We start from the raw sequence: 14,006 nt of genomic DNA on the forward strand, positions 1-14,006 counted from the left end.
TCTATTCCACGCTCCAAATTTAATACAATTATAACCCACGTTCTAATCTCTCAATGCATTTATATAATCTAGTAGTCAGTCCACTAAAAGACTATTTGCTTGCCCTGAACCACTTTGTACCATTGCTGTGATGAGTGAGGTAATTTGACTTCAAGCAGACCTTGTTTGATTTAAATATGTATTAACAGTTTGCAGAATTACAGTATATTTCAACTCAATACAAAGACTGTTAACTGAGTGAGTGGACGACCCAATACAGCATTACACTTGTTTAATAGAGCGTCCACCTTGTTCAATTCATCAAAATATTTAGATACCTACCAATACCCCTTTATTATAGCCAGAGAACAGAACAGGAATTCATCATAAAGGAGGTAAAGAGGTAAAAATGGGAAGACTAGCAGTAAGGGCGGTGGTAAAATGGAGCTGTTTTGTTAAAACTATTAAATGCCTGGTTCTAAATTGTAATACAGATGATCGAACGATAGAGCATTTGCTAGTAGACAGCCAGAGGTCATTTGTAAATGGTACCACATTGGCTTCTCAGACACTTTGCCATGCATATTTAGTCTCATGTTTGAAAACAAATCTAACCTATCTTGTCATATTTATTATTTACTATTTCTGAGCAGCCTGTATAACAATGACTATAGGCCAATGGTGAATTTAGGTGATGATGGTTGGAGATATGCAACCAATCTGTAGGCTATTAAACAGTAGTGTTGGAAATAAATGTGCCTGTGGTGAATGAGATCTCACCTTAATCTAGGTCCCATGTCCCATTTTTTTAATGGCTGCACGGTTTTATACTCTATCATTTGAATATGATTGCACAATATTGTTGCTAGGAATGACATCCTGTATTACGCTCCAGGTCTAGGAAACGTTATGCTGCCAAAGGGAGGGGTTCGAATCCCGTCAGAAACAGACATTTATTTATTTATTCATTCATTCATGTATTACTTTATTCATTCATTCATTCATTTATTTGGACGCATTACATGGGCTGCATGCTATACTCCAATGGCGATAGTTACATTTCTAAAGCATAGGATATGTTTTGTTGTTGGAGATACAGTCACAGGAAGGAGACGAGGTTGTCTTCCTGTTTAATGACAACAAAACATAGGCTACGGCTAAGGTCCACTTCCACAACGCAATAATGTGAGTGTCCGTCTGCCCAAGAATCGGATCGGATAACGGATTGGGTATGTTTTGGCATTGTGACAGGCATTTGCGAGGACAGCTACGCATTATGTCGCCGTTAGAACATCAGCTCGTTGCTACGGCGACGGATGACGGATTTCGTCTTGATCTGATTTCGTCAAAAAATAACACACCGGCTCTGGTTTATTTATTTATTTATGTATTTATTTGACAGGGACAATGCTCATTAATCAACATTTCAGTTTTCACTTCCATGTAAATGTGCCAGAGTTAGCCATAAGCTAATTTACATCTGTAGTCCCTGAGCAGGCTCTTAAAATGGTAGTAAAACTAAACATACAATGACACATATAGTACAATACAATGCAAGACAATACAGATAAAAGAAAGACAGACTGTATAGTGTGCCAGCACACAACACCATGCGTTGATGCCATGTGTGCATATGCCAGCATGTGCCAGCATGTCATGTAGACAGCACAATAATTGCATTGTATGTAGTCATAGCACTTCATAGTATATATGTACAGCATAGTATAGCATATATGTATAGTTTATATGTATAGTGTCATTATATAGATATGTTCTAGTTATAGTTTATATGTATAGTGTCATTATATAGATATGTTCTAGTTACGTTCTTAGCTTACGCATGTTTCGCGATAAATGCATTTTACATATGTGATGTATTCCCATGCTTTTTGTTCTTGCTTAATGTAAGTCGCTCTGGATTAAGAGCGTCTGCTAAATGCCTAAATTGTAAATTGTAAATTGCCAGCACCCAACACTATGTCCATACAAAAACACAATACATACAGATAAAAGAAAGACAGAGTGTGTAGTGTGCCAGCACACAACACCATGCGTTGATGCCATGTGTGCATATGTGCCAGCAGTGCACCCAACACTATGTCCATACACAAACACAATACAATACTGTACAATACAGGAACAGATCAACATGGTACAGGGGACAGAACAATTGTGAAGTGAAAAATGACACCGGTTAAGAGAGAGATGTTGCAGAAAAAGTGTTGTTGTGAGCTCAGAGAATAGATCATACAGCAGGTCCCATGTGGGCTCCTCCACAGCAAGGGGAAACATTATGCAGACTTGACTTCATTCTCCTAAATGGTAAATGGTGGATTTATATAGCACATTTATAAAAGCGCTTTAGAAAAATTGTGCATTACAATCACCCATTCACACTAGGGATGTTAACAATATATCGTTACTTGGCCCAGGCGGTGGCGTAACCGTCTGGGCACCCGACTGGTAATCCAGTCGCAGTGTGCCGCGGGTTCGACTCCCGAGCCCGACACGGCCTTTACTGCATGTCTTCCCCCATCTCTCTCCCGTTTCCTGTCAGCCTACTGTCTGTCCCTTCAAAAACCAATAAAAGGCGTAAGCCGCAAAAAAATATCTTAAAAAAAAACAAAAAACAATATATCGTTACTCGATTAATCTCCAAACATTTAACAATTAATTGAAAATTGGGCTGTTTTCTGTGAATGAAATGCTGTCTGCATGCGCGTGCGGAAGAGGAACGCACATGTGGGCCGGTTAAAAAAGTCCCCCCTCATACATGGTAGCCACAGAAACGTCTCTGCTTTTGCATGTGATGTGACTGACATGACTGATTTTATTTTATAAAAGATGCCATTGCCTGGCCCTGTTTCTCAAATGGTCAAATACATATTTGATTAAGACATATAATCAGCAAAAGGTTTTTATGTTAGAATTAGGGTTAGGGTTAGGGTTACAATTAAGATTATCAGAATAAAAAAAATAAAAATGCTGCTTATCAACAAACCGGTTAATAGATCGATAAGGTTATCAAATATCAATTAATTAATTAATAGATAATTTGAATCCCTAATTCACACACATTCATGCACCAAAGGCGGAGGAAATCATGCAAGGCACCAACCTGCTCATCGGGAGCAATTAGGGGTTCAGTGTCTTGTTCAAGGACACTTTGGACATTAACCATGGAGGTGCCTGGGATCGAAACGGTTACCTTCCAGTTCCCACGAGAGAGAGACTGGTGAGGCTAGAGAAGATGAGACTGGTGTCCAGGGTGAAGCAGGCTGCAGGCACATTTTCCTGGACAGTCAGCTTCCCTCCAAGACACGCATTACAGCGATCACTCCAGCTTTGTAGATGTACACTTGTTTCCCAAACATTTTGTTGGATATGACACCGCCCTCGAAGTGTTTGCATTGTTGGCACACCAGTATGGGTAACTTTTGTGAACAACTAAATCCTCTCAAATCTCTGATCGACATATATAGCAAGTGTTCCGCTGTCTAATTTAATGCAAGAGAACCAAACGTAAGCACTTATATTGTCAATACAGCTGCCTTCCCTGTCAACAAATTTGATCCTGTAACAGTGTAACTTGTTGCGTGGTGTAATCAACTTTTGATTTAGAACTCTAGTGACTTCCATTATTCCTGTGATTTCATTTTTTGGACACTGCCATGATTCATATGGAGAAACTTCCATAACTTCAAACTTCCATAACTTCACATTAAATCGGTGCTACTTTTAAGTCAGAATGGCAGGGGGAAATCTATTTGAGCACAACAGTTGCGCACTGGTGTTGCGGGCAATAAATAGCAGATATACAAGCTCACATTTGTAACATTCGTGACACACTGTGAGCTTGCAGATCTGCTATTTATTACTGCGCACGACACCGGCACCCAACAACGTAGACCTAAATCCGAGGCTAACGCTTTGGTGTCACCGTGTCGGGTTACATTCAACGGCGCGTGATGCATTCTGAGCAGCTGATCGATGTAAAAAGTATTTGAGTGGGAATGGATGCTTGGTACTTTGGCTTGACTAGTAGCAAGTATGTGTTTTGATGACTTAATGCCATTCACACCGTGGCCATGGCTATACATACACCCCCTTACCCTCCTTTTTTATTTATTTTTATTTTTTTAGATCCGCACTGATCTCATGAATGGCCCATATGAAGTCCTCAAGACGTTAAGCCCTGTAAACTATACAACACATACTAGCAATATGCGAGTGCACCATTCCCGATGAAGCCGGTCGATTTGACATAATTATGGCTCAAGTGCGTACCGCCAAAACTGTGGGAAAGTATAGTGTACCAAACTTTAGGGTTACTCTATACAAAGTGAAAAAATCACACCTGTGTGAAGTGAATGGTGCAACTCCGTGTGGGGTCCCGAGGGGGTCGCCGGAAGTTCCAGACCAACAGGAACGTGCCCAGGGGCCGGCCCGGTTCCAGCGAGCCGCCCCGCGTCCAAAATGGTTGAGAAATGACAGTTACTGTGTGGGGGTCTCCAGGGGGTCCCTCTACTGTGTGTGTGTGTGTGTGTGTGTGTGTGTGTGTGTGTGTGTGTGTGTGTGTGTGTGTGTGTGTGTGTGTGTGTGTGTGTGTGTGTGTGTGTGTGTGTGTGTGTGTGTGTGTGAGAAGCCCAAACCACACTAAAGGGACGGGACAAAGCGTTTTTTAAGGTCAAACACACCAATGCAACTCATTGAGTTGCAATGAGTTGCATTGGTGTTGTTTGCCTTAAAACCCGTTTTGTACCGACCCGACCCTTTGGAGTTGTTTGGGCTTTAGGCTGCACAACAGTGACACTTGGTTGTGAAAACCAACCAGACGCTATTTCGTGCTCAGACAGGCCCAGCCAGGGACCCAGGGACAAACATAACTGTCTATAGGAGTGGTTGCACCACTCAAAAAATAAAGCGTGACGATTACTATAGTCTGGGAAACCACACTAACTAAATGCAGGCAAACCGGTGTGACTGAGGAGCAGAGGGCAGGAATATACCGTAACCTGGCAGAGAACAAAGAGACAAGCTGGGTTAAAGTAGGTGTGAACCTCCACTCTGACTGGCTGACTGGGAGTGAGCAGATGAGTGCAGGGAGTGACTGCACTAGACAATTAGGTCAGGGCAGAAACACACAAGGCAACAACTTGGAGTTATATAATCACACCCACAGACAGGCCCAGAACCAAAACTCAGATTGAATCCATGACAAGTTTTTAGTGGAAGGAAATGTTTGAACTGGCAGAGCAAGGAACAAAACATACTCTTTCCCAAAGCCTTCGGCCTGGTGACGACAAAAAATATTAATATTTACCATATATTTACAGGTTTTCTTTTCTCCTTCACATTAAAATCGATCTTTTCCCCCAAACATATCTAGATCTCTGACAATCAACTAGCAGGTGCTCTATAATTTCATCTTGATTACAATTTGCAAACGGGCATTTAACAGTTTTTACAAAACAACTCTCACCGCCCTACACTGCTAGTCTCCTCACAGAGACCAGCCTCATGACATCCCTATTTTTTCAGATATATTTTTAGGTATGTTTACTAAGTTCTGTAAACATACCTGTTTTTTTTTCATCAAGATTTTTATAGGGGAAAATGCCATGTACTGCAATATATTTCGATGAGAAATATTTTTCATGGAATATTTTATATTGGGTAAAATATACCCGTGTTTAGTGATGGTGTAACAAAAAATATATTTAGTGTTCTAGGGTTAAATTAATCCCTCTGCTGTCCTCTTTTTCATTCCATCATCTCTCTGAACTCCATCCACTCTCAAGGTCCACCAAGGGTTGTAGAGATGAACTCCACAGCGTCCAACAACACCATCAGGTGCGGTCCAGCTTACGTGCTCACTGTGCTTTTCCCCTGCCTGCACAGCATCGTGTTTCTAGTGGCCCTGACACTGAACTGCTTGGCTGCATGGGTCTTCTTCAACATCCCCTCTAACTCCACATTTGTGGTCTATCTAAAGAATATGGTGAGTGAAGGCAAAGGTAAAGCAGCAACTCTAAACCTGTGGATGCAGCCCACTGGGGGGGACGCGAGGAGAGTGCACGTGGGTCCCCAAATAATTGACAAATGACAACAGAACACATTACTATGTTATTGATAATAACAAAAATACAACATTAAGATCAACGGGTTAATGTAACAAGCAAATACCTTCATGGTATGTTATCTCTAAAATCTTTTTTTTGTTTTTTTGTTATGTTGTTCTTTTGTGTCACTGCCTCTTACTCTGAAACTGTATTTTAACTGCTATGCTGCCTATGTCAAATTAATCTCTCCCTGCTGGGATCAATAAAGCTCTCCTTCGCCAACAGGTCGTGGCTGACATTCTCATGACTCTGACCACCCCCGTGAAGGTGCTGTACCATGTAGGGGTGAACCCCATGGACCTGTGTGTGGCCTATTGCCGCTACTCAAGGATACTGTTCTACCTCTCCATGTACACCAGCATCGCTTTCCTGGGCCTCATTAGTCTGGACCGCTACCTGAAGATAGTCTGGCCATTCGGGGAATACACTGTGCAGAAGGTCAGGGTGGGTCAGGCGCTGAGTGCCGCCGTGTGGCTGGTATTTTCATCTATAGCGATACCAATCGTCATCCTGACTAACAAGTCACCACCGCACCCCATTGTTCCAGGCGCACTGCAATGTTTTTCCCTGTTGAGCGAGTATGGTCTGAAGGTGTATAAGGGAACACTCTACATTTTTCAGGTAACACACGCATGTAAACTTGGTGATATACTGTAGTACTTTGTGTAACAGTGAAGTAGCGTTTTAACATCACTCTAATATGAGATGCACAGACCTTTCTTTTAAGAAATGACCCTGTCGGACCATGCTTGTCACGACCTAATCTCTCAAGGACATATTTGAGCGCAAAGGAAAAGAGCTATTTTTCTGTCATGTCATGTTTTTACTAATTAGGACATGAAGGTATACAGCATTTCTGTACTCATAGAAGACTAATGGTTTTTCCCCATACGACCAACCTGTGTTCATATACCATATCACTTTTGTTGCGAAGAATCACGCTGAATATATTCATTATTTATCATGTGCACATCATGTACATACTTAATTGGGTAGATAATGGATATGTGTAAATATGTAGCTACCTTTTTAGTTCATTCTCTTCCCCCTTGCTCCCCTATTCTTTTTTTCATTCTCTTTCTGGAGACGTCATGCACATGAGCTTGCACACAAACTAATTTTGCCCACTGATTTACACATGTGCTTTTTGGCTGATGTATTGTGTCCAGGTGGTGTTCTGGGGCACACTGGCTCTGATGGTGGTCTGCTACTCGTTCATCAGCAGGACGGTGTACAAGTCCTACAAAGCCTCCAGGAGCAGCAGCTCCGAAGCGGCATGTCGCAAAACCAAAGCCAAGGTCTTTGTGATAGTAGTGGTGTTCTTCATCTGCTTCGCCCCCTTCCACTTTTTCCTCGTTGCCCACATACTGACCCAAACCCGAAACACTCAAGCAAGTCACGGCTGCGGAGAAAAGATCACCATGTACTACAATACACAGAACAGCACCATTTGGCTGTCCAGCACGAACGCGTGTCTGGATCCACTCATCTACGTACTCCTTTGCAAGAAGTTCAGGACACGACTGGTGGCCACACTGACATGCAAGGCCATCCCACCATAATGGTCATAATGGATCTCCAACGCAGGCCCCATACACACGTATCAAACAAATGTTCTGTGTTCCGTCTGTGATTGTGTGTGTGTGTGTGTGTGTGTGTGTGTGTGTGTGTGTGTGTGTGTGTGTGTGTGTGTGTGTGTGTGTGTGTGTGTGTGTGTGTGTGTGTGTGTGTGTGTGTGTGTGTGTGTGTGTGTGTCTGTGTGTGTGTGTGAGCCCGTGTGAGTGTGTGACCCCTTCACACACACACACACACACACACACACACACACACACACACACACACACACACACACACACACACACACACACACACACACACACACACACACACACACACACACACACACACACACACACACACACACAAATATCTTTGGGGCAGACTTTTTTGTGTGGGGATGATGATGTCATAGTGATGTCACGAGACCTGGGCATAATATATGGGGGCTTTCGCCATGTATGGGGATTTTGAGTGACTTTGACAGAAAAAGACTCACTCACCGTATAAGAAATAGAAGTAAAACTCCTTAGACTGAGACTTAAGAAAATATTTTGTCTTTTATTTTATCATGCTCATAAAGTGCTCTGTGCTCAAAGTGAAATTGAAAAGCATTTTAAATGACACAAATGTATGGGGATTTTGAGTGACAAAAAACGCAAGATTTCATACTTAACATATGGGCTCCCTATCTCTATCAGGGATCTCCATATATGGGCTTAATTGCGACAGCAGATCGCATTTACTTTGACATGATCCCTGATTTACTATCATCCCTGATGATGTCCTAGTGATGTCACGAGATCTGGGCACAATATATGGGGGCTTTCCTCATGTATGGGGATTTTACTATCATCCCTGATGATGTCATAGGGATGTCCCGAGACCTGGGCATTGTGAGTGACGAATCTGACGATTGTGAGTGACAGATTGAGGGACGATTGTGAATAACGGGGATTGGGAAATGACGTGACAACAAACACAAGTTAACTGCGACCTATTGGTCGCAATGTGTGATGCTGTAGCATGATCAAGTAGGGCGTTCATTTATTTAATATGGAGATATTATGGTTTCTGCCTGACAGCGGAAATATATGTGAGGGTGAATATTTCTATTTTCAGTACTGCAAAATATCTTTGACATAAAAAAGAGAGAGATACAAACTGTATTCAGTCAAATAATTATTTTTAAAGTGATCAAAGGTGGCGTTGTCTGACGGTGGAGGTGAGAAGGTATCCACGTTTTTCCCCGCCAAGGCACTGGGGCTCCTTGTGTGTGTGCTTTGCTTCCTTCAGGCTGCGTTGCCATGTCCGCTTATGCAAGCAACCTTTGACTTCTGTAAAGTTACTTGCAAATAAATTATTGGTAGTTGCTGGTTGATGTTTTTTTGGGCTTGATTCTAAAGTGTACAGTAATTTCTTATTTGGGCTTGCTTCCACATTTCTTCACATCAAGGAATCCCAGATTAATATGTAATTGTCCACAGACATCCATCTGAACATATTTTGTGCCTTTTTTATTAAAATGTTAAAAAATTATTCGAAATATTTCGATTTATTCTCAATGTGTTTTTAAATAACAGATGTACAACCTCACAATGTGTCGCTGTGAGCTTGTAGATCAGCTATTTTCATTTGTGGTTGTTTTCATAGACCTGGTCACTATTTATTAACAGTTTGCAGAATTACAGTACATTTCAAGCACAAACTCAATACTGTTAACTGTGAGTGGACGACCCAATTAAGCATTACACTTGTTTACAAGAGGGTCCGCCATGTTCAATTCATCAAAAGAGAAGCAAGAGAAAGAGGAACTTATGCACACACAAAATAAAAGACTCATGGGCCATATGAAAAGGTGAATAGCAGAGTAGCTCTGCCTGAAGCTCAGAAGCTGAATATCTCCTTTGGATTCTGTTTGGACTCTCATGCTGAAGTCCTGGGTTTGAATCCATAGCATGTGGTGTTAAGTTTGCGTTACGTTAATGGTAGGTAAGTCAAGTGATGTGTTTTGGTTAAAAGTTAAAACTAAACGATTTTGATATAGTAATCATTGCTACTATATAGTATTTGTTCAGTAACAGCTGTCTCCCCATCTATCCAGCTCTTTAATGAGCAGCAAAATACATTTTCATGGTTGGTGCCGACATTTCAGCGACAGAGACAGTGGGTTCCCCAAATCGACTGAACCCACCCCGCCCTCCCCTCCACTTAATGCATTATAACCCATTAAAGCTTGATGTTACAGGACCGTACCCATGTTCCCTCACCCCTATGTTCACTCAGCCCTATGTTCCCTCAGCCCTATGTTCCCTCATTCCAAAACAGACCCTATGTTCCCTCCAGTGGGGGCTGGTGGTGATTAGGGGGGGGGGGGGGGGGGGGGGGGGCTGTAAGGCATCAATTATACTATAATGCTACCCATAGTTCACCCTGCAGCAACAGCATCACCTTGCAGATACCAAGTTACAGCAATGACACTACTGGCATCTAGTCTATCTACTTTGTTACCGTATATCAAATGCTCCACAACAACACAGTGAACTCCAGTGAACGTTGTTCGTCAACTGTATCAATCAATCAAACTACTATTGTGACACTGCATTCCTTTAAATCCTGACATGGCCTTCATTAATCACTCATCATTCATCAAGTACTTAATTATCTGTTTTGAATCTCAGGTATGTTTCCATTGTCATCTGTATAGTTTTCTCAACAACATAGAGTACAGATATTCATTTGTTTTATTTTATCATTTTACATCTCACGCACGTGCATGATGCCGTGATACGAGCACGAGACCGAAACAGAGGACGCCCCTCTCTCTGTCTCTCTCTGTGCATGCCACACACACAGGAATAGCCAGGCTACACGGCGAAATGTTTGTGACAATGTGTAGTGTAGCCTACGTGGGCTGCAGTGAGACAGGACGTTAAATCTTGATTTTCATGAAATAACTCTCCGTCTCTCTCCACGCTCACACACACACACACACACACACACACACACACACACACACACACACACACACACACACACACACACACACACACACACACACACACACACACACACACACACACACAGAGAGAGAGAGAGATAGAGTACGAGGTCCAAAAGTTTGCTCCTATGCGGTTTTATCAACATTATTCAAGTGAAATAATTTGGTTATGGTTTATTTAACAGCAACATTGGGCTAATGCTACCATGTATGACACAGGACAGGGATTTACCCAAGGAATAATGGTTATATATTATCATCTGATCATCTATCGATACAGTCGACACGACAGACAGACTGCGGCTTCTCCCTAGCCCTTTTTTGGACATTTGGACAAGCCTGTAGAAAACTGACACTCAAACTGGTATATCTGTATATGTACTGTTTGTCCAAATTGTATTCCGAAAATAAAACTGAACTGAACTGAAATGTACCATTCCAGCCTGTTCAACAGGATAACGTCTCCAGCACTTTGGAGAGCATGCTAGCTAGAACCCATATAGACCTGAGGTCAATTCTACAAATGTCTGAAAAACCTCATGTTTCTATGTCAGTGGTTCTCAAACCTTTTGTGGTCAGTGGTTGGCATTCAAATAGCTGCATTACAGCCCCCTTATGTTACTCTCAATTTCCTACTTAGTACTTACAGACTGTTTCTTTAATAAATCTTATCACTCGTGTTATCCTCTGCTGCACCAATTAACTTATTATAAGGGTTTTATTCAACTCCCATACTCCATATGGGATACCCACCATACTCTCTCTTTGGTACTGTCTACAGCAGGGGTAACCAACCAGGGGTTCGCGAGCTACCAGTAGCTTGCACGAGCCATTCAAGTAGATCCCGGAGTGAGCAGGTGTCAGACTGACAGGCAGCCAGTCCATCACTACTACACAGAACGTGTATTTAGAATAGCTCGCAGAGTCACAGTGATGGTCCCAGACATGTGTTGGGCCATCAACTACAGAGTTTGTTTGTTCTATTGTTTGACCACTATCTCCGGTAACCCCGTGTTGTGATGCACAACTTGTGCATAATAGTCATGCATATCAGAACAGAACAGTATAAAAACATTTTCTCTTTGACACAATTGGTCAAAGCTACTGTCAGTCAAAGGTCTCAAGGATTGAACGTCACTGTACCAAAGCCCGCCCATATTGCATACCGTGTTCCGATTGGCCACACCAGTTCTCTGGTGTAGGAAATGGGCGTACAATTGAGCCTCTCCAGACCGTAATCCGCCGGCAGGCAATTTTTGTTTGCCAACGGCTGATTCGGTCTGGCTTATTAGCCAGGCTATGACTACTCTACTCTGACTATGGAAGATCTGGGGGGAAAAATCATAACCATCAATAAAAATTTCCACCAGGAATGGGAGCATGCATCCTTCCGACTTAGCCATGTTTTGGCTCAGCACAAGAAACCATTTACGGACGGGGACGTGGTTAAAGAAAACCATGGTTGTTTTCGAACCATAAAAACAAGGAGGAATTTAAAGCATTGATACAAACGTATTCAAAGACACTAATTGTGTTTGTCCGAATGTTTTTCCCTGATTTCACCACCAAAGAGGACTTTCTCGCCCGTATTCTGTTGAAAAAAAGGACCCGGGGTGAGGATATGTACAATGCATTCAAGGATTGCGTGCATGAGTACAAGATTCCTCTTCATAAAATCCTATTAATGACAACAGACAGGGCCACAGCGTTGCTTGGCGTTCATTCAGGATTTGTGTTTGCATTAACTTCGGATGAAATGGAGATTTCTGAACTAGTAACTGACTATCCACTGGAGGGCAGAGCTAGAAACCAGGACTTTTTTGTTCACTTGTGAGCAGAGAGAAGTATCCCCTGATTGTGTCTTGTGCACTCAAGCTGCATGCCTACATTGGCTCCACTTACGTATGTGAAATGGCCTTTTTACAAATGAAAAAAATAAAATCCTAGTTTAGAACTCGTATTACTGACTCACATCTTAATGACACCCTCAGACTGGCAATCACTAACTATGAACCAGATTTCAAAACGCTTGCAGATAATGTGCAGTCACAGCAGTCTCATTAAAGGTGGGCTGACCCTGAGAGTATTGTATCAGTCACCATAACTGTTCAAATATATGGTCATGTATGTATTTGTAATTTGAACATCTGTAAATGTGAATATTCATCGAACTGAGAAACTAAATATTGTGCTATATAAGCAATTAATTTCATGTCCTTTGCGTTTTGTTTTATTAAAAAAAACTCAACAAATAAGATAATAATAATAATATGTATATTTCTAATACATTTGTCTTAATATTTAGGCATTCATTATATAACTATCAGTATTTATTCTTAAACTATAGTCTCTGGATGTCAGAATTAAAACAAATTTGAGTGGTAGATCATGGCTTACAATTGGGAATAAAAAGGGGTTTTGGGCTTGAAAAGGTTGGTTACCACTGGCTACAGTGTACAGTCAGTCTCTCTCTCTCTCTCTCTCTCTCGCTCTCTCTCTCTCTCTCTCTCAGAGACACCGTCTCTGGGCAGGAACCTCCTTCTTTGGGAGGAGCATTCACGCCGCTAGCACTGATTGGACGGGAGCTCATACACACTCAGCCCGCGCTATCATTCATTGGTGGGGCGCACCGCCTCACATACAGACAATACTAGGCTGTGTGTTGTTGAAGATATAAAAGGTCTCGCGCGCCTCTCCTCAGCATATTTCTCAATTTTCTTCGAGATTTTACTCCAGAAATAAACCTACATCAAAATGAGCGGCAGAGGGAAAACCGGAGGAAAGACCAGGGCGAAGGCTAAGACCCGCTCATCCCGTGCCGGGCTCCAGTTCCCCGTCGGTCGTGTCCACAGGCTGCTCCGTAAAGGCAACTATGGCAAGAGAGTCGGCGCCGGAGCTCCAGTGTACCTCGCTGCGGTGCTCGAGTATCTTACCGCTGAGATCCTGGAGTTGGCTGGAAACGCTGCCCGTGACAACAAGAAGAGTCGTATCATCCCCCGTCACCTCCAGCTGGCCGTCCGCAACGACGAGGAGCTCAACAAACTTCTCGGTGGCGTGACCATCGCTCAGGGCGGTGTGCTGCCCAACATCCAGGCTGTTCTGCTCCCCAAGAAGACAGAGAAAGCCGCCAAGAAATAAACCCGCCTCATTCGACTGAACAAACCCCACAAAGGCTCTTTTAAGAGCCACCCACTGTTTCCACATAAGAGTCACTTCCAATTAAGCATGTCTACATTTTAGATTTTGTGTTGTAGCCTAAAGAAGCAAGATTTAACTACACCGATCTTTACATTAATGCAAGACTGTAGTTTTCGTCAGTCAACTGTAACTGACCAGCAACAGCAGGT

General features: G+C 42.4%; 2 protein-coding genes and 1 pseudogene across 4 annotated transcripts in view; 2 read left to right on the top strand and 1 right to left on the bottom strand.

Moving 5' to 3' along the window:
- LOC306937247 overlaps positions 1-14,006 on the bottom strand; it is a 174,808-nt pseudogene that overhangs the window by 129,238 nt on the left and 31,564 nt on the right. The gene's annotated exons all lie outside the window — the stretch shown is intronic.
- The window catches only part of LOC306937543 (histone H1-like), a gene marked incomplete at both ends in the record, with an annotated part of 76,332 nt that overhangs the window by 49,504 nt on the left and 12,822 nt on the right, over positions 1-14,006 (top strand). The gene's annotated exons all lie outside the window — the stretch shown is intronic.
- LOC306937564 (histone H2A-like) lies at positions 13,414-13,797 on the top strand (the record flags this gene model as incomplete). Its single annotated transcript, XM_079521401.1, has 1 exon — positions 13,414-13,797. The coding sequence occupies one exon, from the start codon at positions 13,414-13,416 to the stop codon at positions 13,795-13,797; it is 384 nt and encodes a 127-aa protein (XP_079377527.1).

The sequence above is a fragment of the Electrona antarctica genome (assembly GCF_951216825.1).
Source record: "Electrona antarctica genome assembly, chromosome: 14".
In the NCBI taxonomy this organism is placed as follows: Eukaryota; Metazoa; Chordata; class Actinopteri; order Myctophiformes; family Myctophidae; genus Electrona; species Electrona antarctica.